This window comes from Populus trichocarpa, chromosome 8 (genome assembly GCF_000002775.5).
Source record: "Populus trichocarpa isolate Nisqually-1 chromosome 8, P.trichocarpa_v4.1, whole genome shotgun sequence".
Classification (NCBI taxonomy): Eukaryota; Viridiplantae; Streptophyta; class Magnoliopsida; order Malpighiales; family Salicaceae; genus Populus; species Populus trichocarpa.
The window spans coordinates 10,384,425-10,407,600 of NC_037292.2; the positions used below are offsets into that span (position 1 = coordinate 10,384,425).

At 33.2% G+C, this 23,176-nt stretch overlaps 3 protein-coding genes and 1 long non-coding RNA gene across 6 annotated transcripts; 2 read left to right on the forward strand and 2 right to left on the reverse strand.

The window, feature by feature from the left end:
• The first annotated feature begins 7,074 nt into the window (after nt 1–7,074).
• Nucleotides 7,075–11,706, forward strand: LOC7480575 (probable linoleate 9S-lipoxygenase 5). 2 transcript variants are annotated; one of them, XM_024606060.2, is made up of 9 exons: nt 7,075–7,425; nt 7,910–8,199; nt 8,665–8,905; nt 9,105–9,443; nt 9,554–9,639; nt 9,726–9,833; nt 9,956–10,260; nt 10,358–10,621; nt 10,710–11,706. In XM_024606060.2, exons 1-9 carry the CDS (start codon nt 7,182–7,184, stop codon nt 11,476–11,478), a joined length of 2,646 nt encoding a protein of 881 aa, XP_024461828.2. In that variant the 5' UTR covers nt 7,075–7,181; the 3' UTR covers nt 11,479–11,706. The 2 variants fall into 2 exon arrangements, with proteins under 2 accessions (XP_024461828.2, XP_002311617.2); XM_002311581.4 differs by having other exon boundaries at nt 7,913–8,199.
• LOC112328326 (uncharacterized) lies at nt 10,267–13,348 on the reverse strand. Of its 2 annotated transcripts, none has more exons than XR_002983086.2 (2): nt 12,781–13,348; nt 10,267–11,310 (listed from the first exon to the last, which is right to left on the reverse strand). It is a non-coding gene; the product is annotated as an uncharacterized LOC112328326 (long non-coding RNA). The 2 variants fall into 2 exon arrangements; XR_008059994.1 differs by having other exon boundaries at nt 10,267–11,981.
• An 882-nt stretch (nt 13,349–14,230) lies between these two features.
• On the forward strand, nt 14,231–15,112 carry LOC7467482 (photosystem I reaction center subunit II, chloroplastic). Its single transcript, XM_002311582.4, has one exon. The coding sequence runs from the start codon at nt 14,349–14,351 to the stop codon at nt 14,961–14,963; it is 615 nt and encodes a 204-aa protein (XP_002311618.2). The 5' UTR covers nt 14,231–14,348; the 3' UTR covers nt 14,964–15,112.
• A 3,755-nt stretch (nt 15,113–18,867) lies between these two features.
• Nucleotides 18,868–21,185, reverse strand: LOC7467483 (uncharacterized protein C24B11.05). The gene is made up of 8 exons (XM_002312489.4): nt 21,003–21,185; nt 20,832–20,897; nt 20,633–20,730; nt 20,502–20,539; nt 20,296–20,383; nt 19,962–20,171; nt 19,784–19,849; nt 18,868–19,284 (listed from the first exon to the last, which is right to left on the reverse strand). The coding sequence occupies exons 1-8, from the start codon at nt 21,061–21,063 to the stop codon at nt 19,111–19,113; spliced, it is 801 nt and encodes a 266-aa protein (XP_002312525.1). The 5' UTR covers nt 21,064–21,185; the 3' UTR covers nt 18,868–19,110.
• Nucleotides 21,186–23,176: the final 1,991 nt, after the last annotated feature.

Below are 23,176 nucleotides of genomic sequence, written 5' to 3' on the forward strand. Positions count from 1 at the left end.
TTTTATCCTTGGTTGAGAGAGGAGAGGGAGAGAGGTCGTCAAATTCCAACAGTAGATAAAGAAATTTGTTGTTTGCACCGATTTAAGCCATCTAAATGAGGGTTTTTGTGTTAAATTGTTTCATTTGATGCGGGTGTTCATGTTAGGTGTTCTTGTGCCTTAAAAGTTCGTGAAAAAACAAACATGAGCTCCGGTTGATTTTCGGTTCCAGGTTGAGTTTGGTTTTTTGGGTTTTTTAAGGTCATGAATGAATTTTTCATGGTTTATATTTTATATGATGTTTTTATAGGTGTTTTTGGTCAAAAATATATTGCAAAACAAGTTTTAATCGCATGACGCATGACCTATACGATTAAAACTCTTAGTTCATGCACCAAGCTTGAGGTTTATATGATTGTTAACTTGTGAGATTAGTCGAAATGCATGCAAGTTAGCACAGACATCCCCGTTAAAAAAAAAAAAAACTCTTAGTTCATGCGCCATTCTCTCTCGTTTTGAACTTATTTTACTATTTTTTTCTTCCAAGTCTATTTTAGACTATAAATATATACTATTGATTATTTTGTAATTATATTTAATTTAAAATCATCCTCTATAAATTTTTCAGTTCCTACCAACGATTTTTAAAACTCCACCCTTTAATATTTTCTATACTCTCAACACTCTAACCTTAAATATTATCTTTTAATTTTTCCCATACAACCTTAATATTTCATGATATTCGTGATCTAAAATATCTAATGCATCGAAGATTCGCTTGGAAAGATGGCTAATGGTAACCTATCGCCAATTATTATGTGGCGCACGTGCCGTGAATCGTGGGAGGCAACAAACACCACTTCCATTTAATGTCTTTAGCGATTAAAGTACTTCTGAATTTTAGGGAAACAGGCTCTAACTGGAGGCTGTTTGATCGGGTCCACAAGCATTGTCTACGTGGCATCAACAAAACTGGCACAAACAAACAAAAACTCGAGAGAGAGAAAAATATATTTTTGCTTCCCCAGAACCTCCAAGCATTTAATACGCGTATGTATTCATCGTTTATCGAAGAGGACAGGACAGAAAAGGCTCAAAAGTCGTTCTCATTTCTCAGTGAGCAATATAAATAAATAAATAAGGAGTTCAGAGGAGCAATTTCATATCATGTACCATGCGGCAGTTTACGCGAGTTAATGATAATACGGTTGAAAATATATTTTTATAATTTTAATTTTTTTTAAAATTTTAATATTAAAAATAATTTTTAAAAAATAAAATAATATATTATTTAAATATATTTTCAAACAAAAAATACTTTAAATTATAAAAACCATTTAATTTTAGGCAAACCGTTCATCATGTTACGAAACATGTACGAACGATCGAGCTTTCAATATCGAAATGAATCGTCGAGAGACCAGAATATGCCCAATCAAACCGAGCATATTACAGATACTCGAGACAATATTTTCGGTTGACACATGCTTGTAATAGCACGATACAATCATGAACACAAGCACGTGCTTGCATGATCCATTTAACTAGTTCCAGATTGTAATACTAACTGATCAATCTTGCTGCTCAACTAACATCCCCTGGTGCTCTTGCACCTTTTGTCGCTCTCTTTAGCAGAACATGTGTTGTTAATTATTTTTTAATTAAGTAAAAGACTGTAATACAATCTTTCATTTAAGATGCACATTGCATATATTTTTTTATTGAATATACAATATATAAAATTGTACCTTTTAAGTTTTTGAGAATTTTATTTTAATATAAAAATCAGGTTATGTTTCATCTGGAGTCCTATCAGGTTGTTTTAACACATTAAAATAATATAAAAATATTAATTTAAAATAAAAAAGTATTTTTTAATTTTTTTCAAAAATATTTTAAAAACCTAAAAACAAATACACCCTTCAACTACTTAAAAGAAAATATCTACTTATGTAATTCAACTAAAAAAACAAACTAAATGTGTTCAAAAGTTAAAAAGTAGTAGGGCTCAGAAGTTGTCCAGGGAGCATGGGCTATCCGCACCATCACATCATGCTGGGTTTGGTGAGGCGTGTCTAGAATAGTAGCGGTGAATCATATCATAGTGGTTTTGGCGAATTGCTGTTGAACGTCATTAATAATTAAATCGTATATATGGTAATATTATGTTCTAGCTGTATCGTGCTGGCTTGTGGGCTTGAGCCTGGAAGCAAAGTTCCTGTGCAAACTGATGATTCCATGGAAGTTGTAAGATGCATTTGCTGCCGTCGATTTATATGCACATGATAAAAACCCATCCACGGCCCATTCCTAATAACTCTTCCAACTGCGCTATTTTTTCCCGTTCATGCTCCTCTAAGTTACATATTTAGGCTATGTTAGGTAATTGATGCGGTTTAATTTATTTTTAAAAGTGTTTTTTTATATTAAATTGATTTAGTTACATGTTTTTTATAATCTTTAAAAATTAAAAAATATGAAAAACATGATTTTAATATATTTTTTTAAAAAAATTATCTTGCAAAAATACACTGCACCACATGATGAAATACACACTTAATAAAAAGAATTAACTTTAGGTATAAAATAAAAGTTAAATACATAAATTGCTTTGCACGGTTTGTAATAATTACATATATTAAATAAATAAAAGGGCGTAAAAATATTGGCTTGGGTAACGGGGCAAGCGAGTCCACATCCAGGCCTAGCTCAGATATGAAAGAGTCGTAGCATATCCAAAACCTCCTATACCTATAGGCTAGAGGAATGATCCTAAGCCCAGCCCAGATGATGAGCAGAGAGGCTAGGCTTGTTGGATGAGCATTTAACAATACTCGGAGCCACTGGATCGGGGTTTTGGGCCACACTTGGACTGCAACAAGACAAAAGGATGGGCTAGGCCCATCTGTTTTGGCAGATGTTCAGAGAGCAGGTAAAGGACTGTTGGCATAGAGCAGGTAAAGGATGAGTTACGTTTATTTTTTAAAATTTATTTTTAAAATTAATACATTAAAATAATTTAAAAATACAAAAAAAAATTTATTTATTTATTTTTTAATTAAATTACACACTAAATGGGTCAATAATGGAACTCACCCAGCATGGAGTTTTAGTTACCAAGAATGGACATGGATATCGTGGCAGCGCTAGTCTCCATTCCTTGACTTTGGGATACATCAAGAAGATTGACTTTATAGCTCGGAGTAGGGTATGCTACCAACTGCTATTACACCGTTTGGGTAGGCAGTTTGAAATCTATTTTTTTAAAACTTTGATATTTTTTTATTTAAAATTAATTTATATATATATATTTAGATTGTTTTGATGTGTTTATATTAAAAATAATTTTTTAAAAATAAATAAATATTATTTTGATATACTTTTAAATAAAAAACATTTTAAACCACAATTTCTATTTCATTATTGAAGCAATATAAACCAAAATAAAAGTTTTTTTTTAATTTAAATTAGTCTATTTAATCAATGATAACATGACATATGATCCTAGCAATTAATAGGATCCTCCTTCTACCATAAATACCAACTCACGCCATTTGTTAGGAGGAAGAAATTTTCAAGACTGGTAGAAAACTCTTTTTCAGAGCTTACTATTTGCTAGTTAAACAACTTGCTCCTCGGCCCTCGCCTGCCTGTCACTCAAACTTGCATCTTGCTAGCATTGTCTGTTTTTTTTTTTTTTAGTTTAACATAAGTGTTTGGGTCAGCTTGCACGCACCTCGACTAATTCCACGGGCCCTGAAGTTAACGACCATGTAAATCTCCAGTGGCCATCATATGAGCAACCACATGGCTCGAACCTGAGACCACAGAGAAAGCAAACCTCTTGGTCCCAAGTTCTTACCACTAGCCACCACTGCTGTTTCTTCCATTATAATTGGTTGTTGGTCCATTGCTTTTACAGGACATAACATCAACTCTCAACATCTGGATTAGTTAAAAAACTAATCAGTTGATCCATGCTTGAAAACCCACACACACACACAGTAAGTATATAGATCATTTTACTTCGTGTGAACACACCTATATAGATTTAGTTTTTATATAAATAGTCTTAAATACCAAAGTAAAATCATCTTTTTTTCTCTTGTTCAAGCTCAAGCACACACACCTTATCAAACTCTTTATGTTTTACCTAAACTGACGTAGGCATGGGGCCTCGACTCTACATGAGATCTTGTTTTGTAAATGTTCTAGTTGCTCAAGCACAATATTTCACACATTTCAACCTACAACAACCTTGGAAAGAGTCCATATTAGAAGAGGTTAGTTTTCAACAAGCTTATTTTTCTTCCATATTCTTTATCATTGGGTATTATTTGCTTGGAACGATGGATAGAGTAATTGGAGAGCCTAGATTCAGGCACGCTAATTATTTCTGAGTAGTGAAGATGCAACAGGGTCTACATCTCACCTGCAAAGCAAGCATTCTTTTACCAGGATGATAATCTTACACGAACTTGATCAATACTTGTTCAAATCAATCTAAATCGGTAGGTTGTATATATTATGGATAGTTAATGTTCAGGTCAAAGTCAGGTTTCAAAAAGACTTTAAAACCACATTGAACAATTCCTAAAGTAAGAGTGAGAACTATTAGAAGAAGATCTAAACATGGTTCTTGTTATGTTCTTCGACGATGACATTGGTTTTCATTTTTCAAACATCTCCGAGATACCCGGTTTTATTACTGGATCGCTTAATTAAATTCCTCAATTTCTTTCGGTTTTGAATCTTTCATCTTCAAGTAAATAGCTAAATCATAACAAATCTTTGCTTTACTGTCATCCGTTTTTGCTTTGCTAGGAGAGGAATGAAAAGAGCTTATTCGTTTCGAGAAAAGGATGAGGTGACTTTCTGTCTTTCGGTAGCTGACTTATGTGCACTTCGGACGCTGAGGCTTTTATGCTTTTCTGATCTTTGTTGGATATCTTTCATTGCAGACAAGGAAAGTATAGAATCAGGCATGGACAAAATGTGCAACGTGCTTATGATCTTAATGCTAGAATAGATGATCGTAATGCTAGAATAGCTTCCTCTTCAATGTGAAATTTGATACTTTTCTTTTCTAATCTCTGTAGCATTAACCAGTCAATCTCAAAGAGAGAAGGAGTTTCTCTGCGCCTAATTAAACTTTCAATTTATCTCATGATTGAATAAAATTAATTTATTAAAAATCTAATTATATCTATAAATTTAATTTTTTTATGCAGGTACATCTAATAATTATTTAATTTGATATTTAATCTGTATTATTTTTTTAATCTTAAATACAATAGAATATGATTAAGCTTTTTATTTCATCTAAAACTCCATCTTAATTTTTTAATGAATTTGAATACTCTTAACTTATTTTTACTATGTCGCCGGTCTTTTTATTTTTAATTTTGATTTTATAAGAAAAAAGTAAATTTACTGGAAGAACCATTAATGTTGATGTCATGACATCCCACGTGAAGCTTTAGTCTTTTTTTTTTTTTTTTTTCCTTGATTACTTTGTGCCCAAAAAGGGAAGTGATTTACACTTCAAGTATAATCAAAACCCAGCTACGAGGTGTTAGACTCGCACAAGTCATAACCGAAATCTTCAGTTAGACTCGCTTGTTCCTCGTACCACAAGATTTAATTGAGGTCACAGCTAGATTATTCTTACTATCAATTATATATATAGAAGTCCTGATTTCAGATTTGAGCCATGTGGTTGCTAATATGATGGTCATTGGAGGTTTATATGCTTGTTAACTTCAGAGCTCGTGAGATTAGTCGAGGTGTGCGCAAGCTGACCCAGATACCCATGTTAATAATAATAATAAAAAATTATACATAAAGAAGACAGTGTACAAAAATTTAGTAAAGTGCACTAAAAATCAATTAAATTTGAAATTTCCAGCCTAAAGGTCTCAGGATCAAATTTTGAAATGTATCATAAAGAGTATGAATAATAAAAGGAGTGCTTGGCATTAACGTGATGCAAAGCTTAACTGGTTCAAAAAGAAAAAAGAAAAAAAGCTTAATAGACTTCCTTAAAAACAAAGTGGCAATGCATCAACCATCCAATACACCTCTTATTTCTTTTTGTCAAGTATCCCCCAAAGTAGAAACCTCATTTTGTGTCTTTAACTGGATTTGGCTATACCTCATGAGAGTGAATTGAGAAGCCCATCCTAAATTCACAGCTAATTCTTTTATGTATTGAGTTTTTGGTATTTGTTGTTTTTCAAAGTGTTTTTTTTATCAAAATAATAATTTTTTAAAATTAATTTTTAAGACTAGCAAATTAAAACAATTCAAAATAAAAGAACAATTGAAGAAAAAAAAATTGAAAGTTTTTAAAAATGTATTTTTAACGTAAAAACAAAGACGCTCAGAGTCTGTCTGGAAGTACGTTAGAAGTTGTTTTTTAAAGTGTTTTTTACTTGAAAATATATCAAAATAATATATATATATATATTTTAAAAAATTTATATTTAAAATTAGCATATTAAAACAATCTAAAAAAATAAAAAAATAAAGAAATTCTCAAAAACAGGTTGAACGTATAGATGACAACAACTTAATCCGGTATGGCTGACATAAAAGAATCAACTCTTAGAATTATAATCTAACAATCTAGGGAGATGCATCAGGCATGGACTGAGATGGTTACTACATTCATACATATTTAAGTAATGTGTACACATTTTTCTTAATAAAAAAAGCTAATGTTGGAATCTGGTTCCTTAATTCTGGATCAACAAAGAGATAAAGCCTTAAATTCCTTTCGGTCTAACTATTAGTTGTCACCATCGATTGTATTTTAAGTCCCTTCCTCAAGATCAAGACTTATAAAATGTTTGTTTACATTGTTCAACCGGCTTTTTTAAAATTATTTTTTATTAAGAAAATATTTTTTAAGTATTTTTTTTTTATAATTTTACTATGTTAAAAATTATATATATATATATATATATATATATATATATATATATTTAATTAAAAAACACCTTGTAACATTACCGAACACAAGCTTAAAACAATCAAGAAACCCAAATAAGAAATCACTATATATTGCATCAGACACGCCACACAAGGCAGAAGCCAACCAGTCCCGTTATATAAACTTGGCCTCAAGGTGCTATCCCTTTTAAGTTTTAACATCACCTCACTCTAAGAATCTTGGCCACTCTTCTTGTTGAGCTTTTTCAATGGGGTTCTGCCCTGTCTCGGAGATGATGCAGAAAGTAATGGAAATGTTCTATACGCAGCCTAAGACAAAGGCCGAAGGCAATGAGGTGGAAGGAAGAAGGAAGATCAAAGGCACAGTGGTGTTGATGAAAAAGAACGTTTTGGACTTCAATGATATAAAAGCTTCATTTCTTGATCGGGTCCATGAGTTGTTGGGCAAGGGTGTATCTATGCAGCTTGTCAGTGCTGTTCATCAAGACCCAGGTTAGCCTGCCTCCCTATCTCGGCCTCTCTTAAGTCTCTTGAATGGCATAAGTGTCCGAAAGTTTTGAGGGAAAGGGAATATGGTAGTGCAGGTTCTTCAATAAAGACAAATTACCCTTTGTTTTTTTAATCAAACAACAAATAACTTCACCAATATCCTCCGGCCACCGTTCACTTTTCTCTATTCAGACAAATGAAAAGGAAAAAACACATGATTGGATTTTTTTTTATTAGTTTCGCTTCAAATTCTGGTCTTCGGGGATAACAGTTGGGTTGTTTTGTTTATTAGTTGAGCAATTTATTTTGAGAAAGTGACGGTGAAGGAGTTAATATTTACATACCGGATAAAGAATTCATGATTCTTGAAGTTAGCTTTAAATATCCATTCCTGTTTATTATTCCCAGTAAAATGTGCAATAATAAAATGAAAATCGAGTTTGATCAAGCTAAAACTGGGGATTTTGTGGTGTTTATGTGTGTTTAGCAGATGGCTTGCGAGGGAAGCTTGGCAAAGTAGCATACTTGGAGAAATGGGTTACCACAATCACACCACTAACAGCTGGAGAGACTATGTTCACAATTACTTTTGAATGGGATGAAAGCATGGGTTTTCCCGGGGCTATCATCATCAAAAACCATCACCATAGCCAGCTCTATCTTAAGACAGTCACTTTAGAAGATATTCCTGGGCACGGTCGGGTACATTTCATCTGCAATTCCTGGGTTTATCCGACGCATCGTTACAAGTATGATCGTGCGTTTTTCTCAAACAAGGTAATTGGATTTTGGATAACTATAGTAAATACGAGAATGTGTGCTCCTACATTATGTTTTATTGGGCCGTATAGTTTGTGCTTGCCTCTAGACGCAGGGAGTACGTTTTGTTGTCATCCTGGACCGTAGATTTAATGCTCGCCTCAACTATTGAAAACCTCGATATCTTATTCCCTTGTAGGCGAAATCACAAGTCAATGTTTTTTTTCCTGCTAGAACAGCACTTTCCCTGACTATCGTTTTCTCTATTTGAGTTCAAATTTTCTTTCGACCATGACTGTTTTCATAAAGGTATTAAAATGGTTTCTTTTTTTTGTTGTTTTCACTATCAATCCTATTCCTACTTCTTGTTCCTTCATGATTTGTGTTAGGCCTACTTCTAGTGCCAGATTTTTTTAGAACGTGTTAAGATAGGCTTTGGATGAAAAGGTGGATTCACTTACTCCTTGAAGGATTTTGCATTAGGCATATCTTCCATGTCAGACACCTGAGCCATTGCGGTTGTATAGAGAAGAAGAGCTTATAAATCTCCGTGGAAATGGAAAAGGTGAGCTGAAGGAGTGGGATAGAGTCTATGACTATGATTACTACAACGATTTGGGGAGTCCAGACAAGGGTGAAGGATATGCTCGCCCTATTCTTGGCGGAACAGAAGAGCATCCATATCCCCGAAGAGGAAGAACGGGTCGAAGAAAAACAAAAAATGGTTAGAAATTAACCTAAACTCAATCACTTTCGACATGCATCTATATAAATAGCCACTCTACCAAGGGTTTCAGAATTTCTAACAGGGTAAAACATATAACGCATAGAAAATATCTCCTGGCTGAATGATCTTTTTAAGAATGTTAGATGCATGCGTTTTTGTCAATTCAATCAACAATTCAGTTTTACCATTGTAACAGACCCTCATTGTGAGCAAAGGTTGCCGCTTATAAGTCTCGACATCTATGTTCCTAGAGATGAACGGTTTGGGCATTTGAAGTTTTCAGATTTTCTTGCCTATGCTCTGAAATCCCTGGGTCAGGTACTGCTCCCAGAGATCACATCTTTATGTGACAAAACCATTAATGAATTCGACACTTTTGAGGATGTACTCAACCTCTATGAAGGGGGAATTAAGCTACCAAATGGGCCAACAATCAGTAAAATAAGAGACCACATCCCGTGGGAGATGCTCAAGGAACTTGTTCGTAATGATGGAGAGCGGCTCCTCAAATTCCCAAAGCCTGATGTTATCAAAGGTGCACTGATAAATCTTTTTTTTTTCCCTCCCGGTTATCTTGTAATAACTAAAATTTCATTTCATGTCTACATTACTTTGAAATATAAAGTTTTCACGGTATGGTTTCAGCGGACAAGTCTGCTTGGAGGACAGATGAAGAGTTTGCACGGGAAATGCTTGCTGGGGTCAACCCAGTTATCATCAGTCGCCTCCAAGTAAAACACAACCTGCATTAGATTACCTGATGATTTATGTTTCTATGACCCTTAAAGCTTAATAAATTACTAAAATATATCCGCAGGATTTCCCCCCAGCCAGCAAGCTAGACCCTAAAGTATATGGAAATCAGAACAGCTCAATAGGAAAAGAGTTAATTGAAGAGAACATGGATGGCCTAACCGTAGTACAAGTACTAATGATGATTCGTTTCTTTCATGTCCTTACCTATAATATATATATATTCAATACTAGAATCAAGAAACACTGAAGTTGTTTCCCTACAAAATGAATATTTCAATTTTTCTGAAATAGGCAATCAAACGCAACAGGCTGTATATATTGGATCATCATGATGCATTGATGCCATACCTGAGGCGAATAAACTCAACAAGCACAAAGACTTATGCCTCTAGAACAATCCTGTTTCTTCAAGATGATGGGACATTGAAGCCATTGTCAATTGAGTTGAGTCTACCACATCCACAAGGGGACCGTCATGGTGCTGTCAGCAAAGTTTTCACTCCAGCAGAACAGGGTGTTGAAGGCTCGGTATGGCAACTGGCCAAAGCTTATGCTGCTGTAAATGATTCTGGATATCATCAGCTTGTTAGCCACTGGTATGATTTCAAATCAAAAGGGATTTCATGATGGCATAAAGTAAAACTTTGTTCTACTATAGAATGTACACCTGAACGATTCTGCTCATATTTACAGGCTGAACACTCATGCTGTAATAGAGCCATTTGTGATAGCCACAAACAGACAATTGAGTGTCCTTCACCCAATCTATAAGCTTTTACATCCTCATTTTCGTGATACAATGAATATAAATGCCTTGGCTAGGCAGATCCTCATCAATGCTGGTGGAATACTGGAGATAACTGTTTTCCCAGCCAAATATGCCATGGAAATGTCCTCTTTTGTTTACAAGAACTGGGTTTTCACTGAGCAGGCACTCCCCACAGATCTCCTCAAGAGGTAAAGCTCGGAACCTAAAAATACACTCTTATCTTCACTTTTTATCTAAAGCAAAAATAAAATTGATCCAACTTTCAAAATCATCCAGAGGAGTGGCGGTTCCAGATTCAAGCCAGCCACATGGCCTCAGACTTCTGATAGAAGATTATCCCTATGCTGTTGATGGGCTAGAAATCTGGTCAGCAATTGAAACGTGGGTTAAGGAATATTGTGCTTTCTACTACCCCACAGATGATTTGATCCAAGGAGATAGTGAACTCCAGTCATGGTGGACAGAGATCTGTAATGTAGGCCATGGTGACAAGAAAGATGAACCGTGGTGGCCTGAGATGCAGACGCTAGTTGATGTCACACAAACATGCACCATTATCATATGGATAGCTTCAGCCCTCCATGCAGCTGTCAATTTTGGGCAATACCCTTACGCTGGCTACCTCCCTAACCGTCCATCCTTAAGCCGTCGATTCATGCCTGAACCAGGGACCCCTGAGTATGCTGAGCTTGAGAAAAATCCAGATGTAGCCTACCTGAAAACAATCACAGCCCAGCTACAAACCCTCCTAGGTGTATCACTGATTGAGATTTTATCAAGACATTCAACTGATGAGGTTTACCTTGGACAGAGAGATACTACTGAATGGACTTTGGATAGTGAACCACTGGCGGCATTTGAGAGGTTTCGAAGGAAGCTGGTAGAAATTGAAAACAAAATTATGGATATGAACAATGACAAGAGATGGAAAAACAGAGTGGGGCCTGTAGAAGTTCCTTACACTTTACTCTTTCCTAACACCACAGATTACTCCAGAGAGGGTGGACTCACAGGCAGGGGCATTCCTAACAGTATCTCAATCTAATCTATTGGATCAAACTAGCAACACGGCATTATTCTTTTAGGCAATCAATAGATGGTTTAAAAAATGTTGTGGTAGTCAAGTAAAAGGTGGTCATCTAAATTTTTTTGCGTTCAAATTTTTCTTTGATTGATGATTTGTATCAAAGCTAAGTGTATCTGCAAGCATCTACAAATAACAAGAATTGTGTGTTGTACCTTTTCCTATATAAACATTGAGTATTAAAATCCAGAGTTTAGGTAAAATGCCAGCAAAAACCATTCCTTTGGTAAAAAAGGTAAATGACCAAAAAATTACACTTAACTTTGGATCAAACTAAACTTGGCCTCTCACCTTTATTTTTTATTTTTTTAACTGAGTATCTCAAACTATATATATATATATATATATATAAATTAGGCCCATTTGTCTATGTTTCCTTCCTTCCATTATTTTTTCTTCCCATTTGTCTTAAAATTCTCAAATAACAAGTCTTCACAATATGCGTGGTGTTTTTAAACAATCACCTGTAGTCGAAATTAACGAAATGTTTTATATATATATATAAAACATTGTGTGCTTAAATTTTATTTTTTTTTATCAAAAAGCTTGAGAGAATCATTGGCAAGTCAGTATCTAAACTCTGAATTGTTTAAAAATTTAGTTGGTTCTTTCGTACTTTTTTATATATTATTTCTTTTCATGGTTTTGATTGCATAGAAAAAAGGCCTTATCAAGAAATTTCAATGAAATTTAGAAATGATCCAAAAACTCAACAGCTTTCAATCTTTTGCAAAATAACACATTTAATTATCAAAAAACAAGAAAAAAGATACCTCAAGTTGAGAGGATCCTTTTACCAATAATAATTGAGAGTCCATTTGAAGTGATTTATACGAATAAACTTTTGACTTTGAATCACAATTTAAAAGTTATTTTTTATAAATAAATCCATAACAAAAATTAGTTAAGTTAGAAGTATGCTTGACAAAAATTATTTAAAATGTTTTTTTTTTAAAAAAAAAAAATAGACATCACAAGTTAGAATGAAACAAAATTTTAATTTAACTCAAAATTTATTTTTAAATAAAAATATTTATATATGACTTTTTAAAAAAAATCAAAATTTAAAAAGCAAATTGAATTAATTTGCAGAAAAATCATAACTTAAATGGAGTAAACACTTGATTGAATAGGTAAATATATGTCAAGGATCTGACAGAAAATCACTACACAGAAAATAAATATCTGCATCCGAGCGACTAGACTAGAGTGGTATTGTATAGAGGACTGAAACAGTAAAATAAAAGAGATGATGATTTTTACCAGTTTTGCAATCTGGACTGAAATTCAGAAGTTGAACCATATTTCCATGCTTTTGCAGAATTAACAAGGAATGAGCGATGACTCTGTTTTGCTGATTGCTATGCCAGATTCGAGGCTGCTCTCTCCCTCTCCCTCTCATCTCCCTCCTCCAGTGCTATCTACTGATCTCTTACAGGACGGAAGTGACAGGTGTAAAGAGCGCGAATATTGAGTATTGAAAGTTTCACCATGATGCACCTAGGCTGCCAATTTTGTTTCCCTCATCTAATGTTACTGGGCCTTCGGGTCTCTTTCTTTTATTGTGGATTTAGGGTCTTTGACCTTTGGGCTTTCCATTAATTAACAACTATCACCGCTCCATTCTTTCTTTTATCTTTGTTTAGGGTCCTCTGTGAATATGATCCTCTTTTATCATTGTTATTATTATTTTTATTTTTATCATATAACCGTGTTATTTTTATAGGGTATTTATAAAAATATTTTAAAATAAATGATTTTTTTAAAATAAATTTTTTTAATATTTTTAGATTATTTTGATACGTTGTGTCAAAATAAAATTTTAAAAATAAAAAATTTAATTTAAAGCTTAAAAAAAATTTAAAAACTTCTAAAGTGCTTTTTAAACATGAAAACAAATATATTCTTAGTAGCACTAGTTATAATTGTTTTATGATATTAAAAAGAAAAACATTGAAGAGTTAAAAGTCACTTTGAAATTATGAGACTTGTATAGAAAATTAAGATACCACCAAAGTTGTTTTACAAAATATTTATAGTTTGAAAATATAAAAAAAATATTTTATTATTTATTAAAATTTATTTTTAATATTAGCACATTAAAATAACTTAAAAATATTAAAAAAAATTGAATAAGTTTTTTTAAAATTTCAAAATGTTTCCAAACTTTCACTGAAATTGCTTTCAAGGTTGATTTTTTATTATTATTAGATAAATAGTGAAATTCTTTTTAAGCTAGAAACGGGCATTGTTAAAGCAGTGATAGCTAAACAACTGCAGCATAATTACATTTATAATTATCAACAACTAATAATAACAAATAAATAGAAATTGAACCATCTAATAGGTAATTTAATAATTAAAAGCTTGGATTAAGAATTTTTTTTTATATATATATAGTTTTAGATTGGAGTTATGTGATTGTTAATATTAATGGCCATCAAAAAAAAATTACATAATTATTAATTTTAAAATCTATAAAGATTCATTAAGATATATAGTAAAAAAAAAACAGATATTGCTAAGAGAAGGAAACGAGGAAGTGAGATGTTGGAGAGCCCCACGTACCAAATTCAAGATTTTTAATTGGTGCAGTCCATATCTTATCCAAACTCACACACACAAGATGTTGATGAGACCACGTGTCAGAGCTCAAGAAATTTAATTGGTCCGTTCCATATTGCCTTATCCAAACTCACACACATACACCACCCATCGGAAATCACACAAGCACCTTGATCAATAATCTTTTCTCTCTATCTTAGAATCTAGACGCCCCTGTAGACCAAAATCACCAATATCACTCAACACCTTCCAATCTCCAATCCTTCATGGCAATGGCTACTCAAGCCTCTCTCTTCACCCCCACGACCCTCTCCACCCTAAAATCAAGCAACCAAACCATTGTTCCATGGAAACAATCATCCTTTTTACCAATCTCTAATGTCAAGGCACAAAGAAGCTTTAAGGTTGCTGCTGTAGAGGGAAAAACAGCTACAAAAGAGGCTCCAGTGGGATTTACTCCACCGGAGTTGGACCCAAGTACCCCATCACCAATTTTTGGTGGGAGCACCGGTGGACTGTTGAGGAAAGCCCAGGTAGAGGAGTTTTATGTGATCACTTGGGACTCCCCCAAGGAACAAATATTTGAAATGCCAACTGGGGGTGCAGCCATTATGAGGGAAGGCCCTAACTTGCTCAAGTTGGCCAGGAAAGAGCAGTGCTTGGCCCTTGGAACTAGGCTAAGGTCTAAGTACAAGATCAAGTACCAGTTTTACAGGGTGTTCCCCAATGGAGAGGTTCAGTACTTGCATCCCAAGGATGGTGTCTACCCTGAGAAGGTGAACCCGGGGCGCCAAGGTGTCGGCCAGAATTTCAGGTCTATCGGAAAGAATGCTAGCCCAATTGAGGTCAAGTTCACCGGCAAGCAAGTTTATGACTTGTGATCTGGTAACATCATGTGTTTGTGATTACGTGAATATTTGTTGTAATTGTATCTCTTCTCAGGAAACTATAAGAGAAGCAAAACCTGTCTTGTGCGTGCACGTTTCTCTTTCTTTTTCATATGCTTATATAATATCTACATCATTTTCTATGAATATAGCAATATAGAATCTATAGATCCTAGTTTTTTTTTGCCAGAGTTCTACGATGCGTTATAGCTTGTCCATGCATTTATATTGTTAATTCAGTACCCTGAATTTATCCTTATTAAGATATAGATGTTGAGGACCTAATTGAGATGAAAAATAGGTTGGGGGCTTTTTATGAGATTTGCCCGTTCTTTTTGTCCACTGCTACTCGGCTAGCGTGTGCACAACATGAAGCAAATCGTTAATTACGTCAGAAAGCCTGGTTTAGTACTGTTTGTTTGCTGCTGGAATTTTTTTTTAAGTAAATTTTAAGAAAGTAAATTATTTTTTAATATTTGATGATGTAATGAAAAATAAGTTGGAAAATATTTTATAGTGTTTGGTTATGTGATGAAAAATGAGTTGGAAAATAACTTATTAATATTTTATTTTTTTTAATTTATTAAAATAATGATGAACAAATCTTACAAATTAAAAAGTTGAATAAGAATGTAATTGAAAAAATATATAATTTAATAAATTATCTTAAATAAAATAAATAATAATAAAAATAATAGAAATCAAATCTAAAAAATTAAAAAAATTAAAAGATGAAGAAATTAAAATAATAATAATTAACATTTCATAAATTATTTCAAATAAAATAAGTAATAATCAAAATAATGATGATCAAATTCGTTAGATAAAAAATTTCAATTAAAAAATAATAAAGAAAAAGTAAATAATAATTTTTAAAAATAAGGATCAAAATAATATAAAAATTAAATTATAAGAGATGAAATTTAAAAATAAATATTCAAAACAAAATATATATAGCAATCAAAAATTTAAGAATCAAATTTGATATAATCATCAAATAATATGATATTTCTAAATTTTTCACAACTTTCGAAAAATGTTTTCCGTCTAAAATAAAAGGAAAACACTTTTCTAAAACCAAGCTAAATTTTTCTTCGACCGGAAAGTGTTTTCTGATAACTAAATTTCTTAATGATAAATAAATAAAAAAAATTAAAAACATATTTTTAAAAATCATTTTTCAAAAAATAAACACACCGTTCAAATGGATGGCCTGAAATGGAACGATCCTCTAGTTCCGATTAAAAGTTTGATACGGAAGGCCCACTTCCGCGAGCAAACTGCTGGTCCAGTAAGCAACTTGGATCTTGATTAGGTGAGATAAATACTGATGTCTGATGATCATGCTCGCAGTAACCCTTAAAATGCAATTTACCCTTTTCTCTTCCTTGTAACTAAAATATCTTTCTTTAATTTAGTTCACAAATAGCCAATTCAATTTCCTGGTTCTTGTTTACTGAGAGAATATATTCCTGTTTGCGTTCATACTGTAAACTAATAAACCTATTTTTAACTACCTTAAAAACTCCCTTATGTCCAATTCTTTATTGACCTTCCTCTCTTGGTATAATCTCGGAAAAGAACTTAACTTTCATAAACTTTGTTATATTTGACATCTTAAACTTTAATCTTTTTATATTTTTTTAGGTATATAAAAATCCTTCAAGAACTCATTTTATTTCCATTGAACATGAATACAAATGCAAGAGATATTTATCTGTCATTAAATATTATCAAGGTAATTACACTATCATCTTCACAAAAGAATAAGATTTATGAGTTATAAATATACCATGAGACCTTCAAAACAAATGCTTATAATTTTTATTTTTTAATGCATATATATTTTTAAAGTATCTCTTTTTATAATATTTTTGTACTTTTTCTCTCTAGAAAAAAGATTTATTTAAGCATCAGAGAATCTCTACCTCTACTAAAAAAGATTTTTTAAAGGAACTAGCCACGAGTAACTTTGACTTACTAAGAATCAAGTATAAGTTATCAACTATCTTGACTAGAAAAAATAGAAGAGATTGTTAGGATAAATTAATTAATCGATTGTGCATCCCATAAGCTAATTGAATTTTTAGACATGAATATGAACTTCAATTTCTATTGGTGCACAGACTGTTAGGCAACTCAATTTGAGTTTTCCTTCGAGGAGAAAGTTAACTTCAATTTTGAGACGGAGTACATGAACATGTTCAATTTGTTTTGGCCTTCTATGGTCAGATCTCGCAGGAGAGCTTAGTCCAGTAAACTCTTCTGGGCAATATCCTGACATTTTATAATTGCAAGGTCTAAAACCATATCACCGCATGATAGAGATTGTAAGTATTTTTAAGACTAGAAAAATACAGGCTGAGTTATGGGCACTCACTGACGGTTCCAAGGATATCTCTAGAAGCAAATAAACTAAGCAGGAGCACATGTTCGTACCAAGTGTGAACTCCACAGTACATCAACTAACGATGCCCACTCATTCTAACGGGCAGTTAGTCCTTATCGCCAACACCACCAAACAAAAGCAATAATTATCAAAACAACTAAAATAACTGATGTAAATAACATATTAATTATTGAAAAAAGTATATTTGTTCTATAGCTAAATGAGTTAGTACACGGGTTAGTGTCTAAAAGCTGCGGGCTTAATTCCTAGTGAGAACACTGTTTTCTTTCAGATAACATGTGGTTTGTGTCTCTTTTTTAAAAAAAAGCCTTGTTATATATTTTAAATGCCTTTTGTTTTTGTTTGGTTTTTTTTTTAATTTTATTATTTAATATTATTTATTTTACTGTTCAATACTAAATTAATTGTGAATTAATTTTTTATCGCATGGTAAAAAAAATTAAAATTAAACTCAGCATAATTTGGGTTGCAAGTTTAATGAGTTAATTAGGATGAATTTAACTTCTTATGTTTTTTTCTTGTTTGCTGACAAGTTTATATTAAGACAATTCTTACATGATTTAATTTAAAACTGATTTAATTTAAAATTCTAGCTAAGCTAAATAAAAAGTTATATTAGGGCTTTGAATTATTTTACTAAATTTAATTACAATATCAAAAAAATTTCTAATATTTTAAAAATCTGGGTTAAAGCCTTAACGGTAAGACAGGCAATGACCTGGTAATCCCCTATGGGAGCTGTTGCTGCTGACTTGCTTAGCAACATCACACAGGACAGGAGCGTTAATTTAATACGTGATTGTGATTAGTTCAAAGAACGAAAGGGACAGCCATGGATGGGATAACCACCTTGATTTTGAGGGTGGATACAAGTTTTTACGTGCATCACATTTTCGTTTCCACCGTTCAAAACAATTCTTGACGTCCCTTACCACCTAAGATGACACAACGGCGATGTCGTTGTCTGATACCCTTTTGGGTGACATGCACCAAATACATGATTAATGGGCCTACTTGGACGGGACAAATACCATGCCTTTTTTTTTTTTTTGTTAAATCTACCTCAATCGTGCTGGAAGCTTCTCGAATTGCTCGACAATGAGGGTTTTTTTTTTTTTAATCTTCTCATGGTTTCCGTTAAACGCTAATTCTCTCCTTTAATTCATTAGTCTTCTGTGCGTTATGTGTATTACGCATGACACTTGATAACAATTAATGTTGAGTATTTAGTGGATAATTCATGAATCATATTAACGTGTTGAAGTTCAAACACATTAAACGAAGTTTTTTAATAAAAATAAATATAAATTTTAATTGCATCAATGGATCAAGTTAATTCAATAAGCATGGTTTTATTAATGAATTATTTTCATGTCCGAATTAGATTTAGAAACTAAAAACATACAAATCTTAATTTATGTTATACACCAAGCTGATTTGACACCCGAATTTAGAAAAAAATCAATTTTAATAGGATGCCAACGAGTGTTATTGGTAACCGGTAGGATGGATGGATATTCACTTCAAGTTATCACATTACATAGACGAAGCATTTACACTCATAATTAATACATAATTAACAAATCAGACAGGGACAGGGACGACATTTGCTATGTTATGCACATGAAAGATCACATGAAAGATATATGTTATTCACATGAAAGATACATTTGATATGTACAGACACCAACCCAGTCTTTGAAGAAGAGGTCTTGATTTGTTGTGTCTTATCTAGGCTCCGACGGTTGTAGCTGTGAGAACGGCGTCCATTTCACTCCTGGTGCGGCTGATCCTCTGATCACCACTATCCGTTCCTCTCGCCCAAATTTCTGGAATTACCTGAGCCAGGTTGTGGATATGCTCTAACACGTAATCTGCTTCTTTGCTCTTCACGGTTTTTCCAACCTTTATAATCACATCAGGACACGAGCACGGGTATTAGACTTCAAACAAATTTAAATGGCCACTAAGCACTCACAGCACAAAATTAAAGCTAATTGCTTCAGAGGGACAGCTTTGAATTTCTAAATCTAGTTCTTAGAATTTCAGATGTTGAGGCCAAATCAAGCATCATCGTTAATGCCTTTGCCCCTGATTTAGCTACCTCTTCTGTTGACGTCATGGATAGGCCACTGGTTAATCAGGGCCCTTGATTTTTCAGGACACCTTTTGGCCCCGCAAAGTAAGGGTCTTGAGCTTTCGAGCCACGGGCATTTTCCTCTTTTTCCAAGTGGTAAAAACACAGTGCGGGTTTTTTTGTGCATAATAAGAAATTGGCAAAGTTGGCAGATTTCTTAATTTGAATTTCAGTAGCCAAAGGCAAATTGGATTCTAACAAGGGGTTAGTATGGTTTTTAATTTTTTTCTTTGATTTGACTACAAGGGGATTGATTGGTAAATTTACCAGAGCAGTACGGAGCCCCAAAGCTTTCCCAGCTGCTACATTGCGCACGTTGTCATCCAAAAACAGCTGCAACATAACAGTGTAGGATCGGGTTTCAGAAATGTTTTTTATTGTTAAACAAAAACAAATGAAGGATGAAAACTAATCAAACAAAAAAACCCGAGAAATGGTGGCTTACCGTACGGCGAAGATCAACATCTGCAACACGGAGAGCGATTTTCATGGCATCCATTGAAGGCTTAAGTAGAACAGGGAACTCGTCAGGACTACTCGATTTAGACAGGTTTGGATTCATAGTCTCAAAACATATGATCTGATCGAAACAGTCTTCTATCCCTAACCTTTTTAGGGCCATGATCGCGTGATTTCTATCTGAATTGGTGAAAATCTGCCAACAAAAACATTAAAAAATTTAATCAATTGCTTGGAAGCGTAAAACAGGAATACAATCTTGATCACAAAATAGAATTTAATGGGATGAGTCAATTTTATGTTATCTGATCCAGGCTTACAATTTTCCTTTGAGTGATGCTACGCAAGAGGTTAAGTAGTTGAGAATCTGGCTTGATCAAATCATAAGGCAATCTTCCGTGCACGAAACTGTTGATGAATATAAATAGTTAAAAAACTGATTTCAGTGTGTTTTTTTTTTGGTTCTGAATTGGAAACAGAGTCTAAGTGAAATTAAGCAATTTGAGCGAGGATTTGTTTTGCTAACCTGTGATAATCATCAGCATCAATACCATATCCTAGTGCCTGAATATATAAGTTCGAGCAGTTAATAATTAAAGAAGGCAGGGACAAAAAAGATATTTTATTTTTACTATGTCTTTGTTAGAGAGTAATTACTCGCAAACCGGCAAGAGAGCTGCCGTAGGTCTTGAAGAGCTCAACTCGGATACTCGGAGCTTTTTCCTCTGAAAACCCACATCTCTCAACAAGAAAGTCTACATAAAAAGAACGATCTTGATCAGTTCTTGAAAAAAATATTTGAAGTAATTAAGATTTTTAGTTTAGGTTATGAAAATAATTAAAAATGGCCATTTACCATCAATGTTTTTTCTCAGAGCTTCTGCTATTCCAAGCTTAGAAGAATACAAGGTGTCATCCAAATCTGTTTAAAAAGAAAATTACAATTCAAAACAATGCGAGCAGAGAGCCTGGACAGGAATGAAGAGACTAGCATTTGTATAATATAATAAGATTGAAAAAGAAGTACCAAAAAGGAGGCAATCAAAAGGAGAGCTTGAATTGCAAGAAGTTTTGCTGCAATGATCCATGGCTAAGTAGCAAATAGAGGGGAGAGACGGGGGGGTTGGGCTGCAGGTGAAAGAACTTTGGCTAGGAAGTTGAGGAGAGATAACAGCAGAGGGGATTCGAGGGAGGAGATGAGGGAAGATGTTTATAAGGAGGAGGGAGAGACAGGTGAGAGATGGTGCTGACTCGGAGTTCAAATCTCTTACACGATGGCGTGTTGTGAAGCCGAGTTGAGTGGAGCCCACACGTTTGTACTAATTGGGGGTAAGTGGCTAAGTGCCGTTCAGTCAACAAATTGGTGGCGGGGTATGCTTTTTTGGGGTTTGGAAAATGATAAACACGTTCGGATGGCACGTTACCGAGCTGCTGTTTGTAGACGATTTGTATTTAATTAAAGTGGCTTTTTTTAAACATCGCTGATTGGAAGTGATTCAATAATCAATACTAGTAAAATTCAATTATAAGGAAAATTATATTGCATCAGAATTTTCCATTCAAACTCAACACGGTAATTCTATTTTGTAACGAAAGAATTTTTTTAATACATTTTTAACAATTTAATCGGTTATATATGTTCACCAAATTCAAAACGTTGTATTTAAATAAGTGACTAGATTTTTATCTTTCCATACAAAAGATGTTCACTTTATTTATGATCATATAGATTTTTTTTGGACCAGTAAAGTATTGGTCTAACGGTTAAGGTACTGTTATATCTCTACAAGAATGAGAACATAAATTCAATTTCCAGAAAGAATACTTATTGAAAAAGACAGCCATGAATCCTGAATGATACTAGTCTCACCTTTTAAAAGAGTGTGAGGATACCATGATAAGAAAAAAAAATATAGATTTTTTTGGCAAAAAAAATAAACACATGAGCTTTTTCAAAAAATATCAAATAATTCTTTTTTAATGTAGAATATTTATCATTTCATTTAATATAAGCTTACAAGTGTAGAATGATAAATATTTAAGGTGTCAAAAATAAATAAATAAAATATATCAAGTGTAAATAAAAAAATTTAAAAATAAAAAATTACAAATTTATAACCATTACATAACTGTTGCAGTAAAAAAAATACAAAAATCTCATTTCACAAAAAAATATCTAAAATTACAATTTTGCTACCATTACAGTATAAATTTTATTTTAAAAAAATATAAAATAACTGTTTTTATATTATTTTACCATTGCATACACCACCTTGCTTAATTTTTGCAGAGATGATACTGTAGATGTATTGAAACTTATTATTTTTACCGTAACTGGTCCCATTTAACTATTATTAAGTAGGCCAACCATAAATATTAAAATAAGAATGAAAGGCACTGAGGGTTTTGGCTGGGTGGTGGGAGGGGCTTGTCTCTTTCCGTTGCTTCTAGGTTCGAGTTTTTATATGAATGTCTGTCATCCTTGTGGTGCCTTACATGTCCACTAGGTTTGTAAGGTGTTCAGTGGACCGTGAGATTAGTCGTAGTGCGCGCAAGCTGACCCGGACACCCACGTAAAAAAAAAAAAAGAATGAAAGATGTACTAAGCATTACCTAACATAATAATCCTATAGTTTTTTTTTCTCTCTAGCTTGGTTGACCGTGTAAATATTTTGAAAATGGTTGCAGAACTCTATTGATCGTAGAAATGATCTATCTGGTAGCTTCATCAACAGTGGAAAGATCTGGAGAATTTCATTGCAGAACTCTAATTTTTAACGAATTCAACGTCAATATTAAGGGCACGTAATTCAATGCATTTTTTTATATTATTTATTTATGTTGCATCGCTTTAGAAAAACTTTTCTTTGCACAAATCATGACTCTTCTTGAAGTGACTCACCAACGATCGACAAAGTAGAATTGGGTTGTCGAATTCTTATTGCCCCGATCCGATCGTGGAGTCAGTTGAGTTTTGTCCATCTCCGGTCAAATCCAATCTACAGGGTGATCTTTCAATGATCAGGATTTTATATTTTTTTAACGTGTAAAATGTGGTGTTTGTTGCGTCAACTCAAGTTATTGGTGACTTTTTTTTTTTCGTATTTGTTTTTTTGTCACAGGACACTTTTTATTATATAACCTAATATTCGTGTAAATTATATTAGTTTTTACGGAATTCATGACAATTAAAAAGAGTTA

Bases quoted from the DNA above. Each gene is read 5' to 3' on its own strand.
- LOC7480575 (XM_024606060.2), top strand. From the start codon at position 7,182: ATGGGGTTCTGCCCTGTCTCGGAGATGATGCAGAAAGTAATGGAAATG. The intron at 9,444-9,553 runs GTGCACTGATAA...GTATGGTTTCAG, and splicing joins AAAGCCTGATGTTATCAAAG to CGGACAAGTCTGCTTGGAGG. The intron at 9,640-9,725 runs GTAAAACACAAC...ATATATCCGCAG, and splicing joins TTATCATCAGTCGCCTCCAA to GATTTCCCCCCAGCCAGCAA.
- LOC7467482 (XM_002311582.4), top strand. From the start codon at position 14,349: ATGGCAATGGCTACTCAAGCCTCTCTCTTCACCCCCACGACCCTCTCC.
- LOC7467483 (XM_002312489.4), bottom strand. From the start codon at position 21,063: ATGGATCATTGCAGCAAAACTTCTTGCAATTCAAGCTCTCCTTTTGAT. The intron at 20,172-20,295 runs GTAAGCCTGGAT...TTTTGTTGGCAG, and splicing joins GCATCACTCAAAGGAAAATT to ATTTTCACCAATTCAGATAG. The intron at 19,850-19,961 runs GTAAGCCACCAT...GTTATGTTGCAG, and splicing joins ATGTTGATCTTCGCCGTACG to CTGTTTTTGGATGACAACGT.